The sequence below is a fragment of the Penaeus monodon genome, chromosome 27 (genome assembly GCF_015228065.2).
Source record: "Penaeus monodon isolate SGIC_2016 chromosome 27, NSTDA_Pmon_1, whole genome shotgun sequence".
NCBI classification, from domain to species: domain Eukaryota; kingdom Metazoa; phylum Arthropoda; class Malacostraca; order Decapoda; family Penaeidae; genus Penaeus; species Penaeus monodon.
Genome location: NC_051412.1, coordinates 14,625,700 through 14,626,833, shown reverse-complemented (window position 1 = coordinate 14,626,833; position 1,134 = coordinate 14,625,700). Strand labels below are relative to the sequence as shown.

The following is a 1,134-nucleotide window of genomic DNA, read 5'->3' as shown; positions in this document are numbered from 1 at the left end:
CCAAACATTCCTTTGTTATTGTTATTATGGAAGTTATTGATATAACGCTGCTGCTGATGATGCTGGTGTGGGAGATGCGGCATTTGATTCTGGAAGTTTCCTGTCAAAGCAATAAAATAGTCTTAAGAACTGTCTTTATGACAATAATTTATTGCCAATGACAGGATAATCAAATCATATCTTTGGTTATTTACTTTTTCCAGAATTAAAATGAATTTATGAAAACGATTAATGATCACTGGATCATGTGAGTAAACAGAATCAAATTAGAAAAGGAAAAAAAGTAATAACAATTACTGTGGCACAAACCTGGACTACCAAATGGCCTCTGAAACGGTCTATTCATTTGGCTGTGATTGTTAGGCATTCCACCAGAGAATGACCCTTGTCTTGGTAGATACTGGTGGTGGTTTGGCATTTGATTATTCATCCCAGGATGTTGGTGCTGTTGATGTGGTTGCTTATTAGCTGTCTGTCGTGCCAATTCCCTCTCTAAGTCTTCTGCTCTCACAACCTATCAATATCAAATAAAAAATAAACCTTACTTGTAATACATACTTTTACAAAACTGTGTATAAGAGCAATGCAAATTATACTAATAACAGATAATAGATGGCAATATATTCTTAGAATTTCTGCAAGAGGAATAAAGTATTTACATTCATGTGCAGGCCATGAGGTGTCTGATCCCTTGACTGCTGCATCTTCAATTCCTCTTCCAACTCAGCCACGGTCTTAATGGAAGGCAGTCCCAAAGGCTGAGACATCCCACCTTGGTTCAGCACATGCATCTGGTTCAAGGAGTGGTTGACTCCATTGGAAGGGGAATGATGACTGACTGGGAGGAGCTTGTCCAGGACAGGTGAGGGCGTCCAAATGCTGTTGGATGGGGAGCCTGGCAAATCTGGTCCAGCCAGGAGTGCCGAGCTCATGTGATGGTGGTGAGCCGTGGATCCAGACTGATACCCAACAATGTTGATGGGTGCACTGCCTTGGCCCAGCCTACCACCTTCAGAACCTCCAAACCGATTTCCATCTTGGCTACCAAACCGTCCTAGACCCAAGTTGTGAAAATCCGTGGCTAAGCCTCCATCATCCTGTATCAAAAAATAATTACAGATTAATCCTGTAGCT

The 1,134-nt window shown here is 41.4% G+C and overlaps 1 protein-coding gene across 1 annotated transcript in view; it reads right to left on the bottom strand.

The window, feature by feature from the left end:
• LOC119590602 overlaps positions 1 to 1,134 on the bottom strand; it is a gene marked incomplete in the record, with an annotated part of 14,232 nt that overhangs the window by 4,740 nt on the left and 8,358 nt on the right. The window contains 3 exon segments of the mRNA XM_037939280.1: positions 1 to 100; positions 310 to 514; positions 660 to 1,097. Of these exon segments, the coding sequence (XP_037795208.1) occupies positions 1 to 100; positions 310 to 514; positions 660 to 1,097 (743 nt within the window).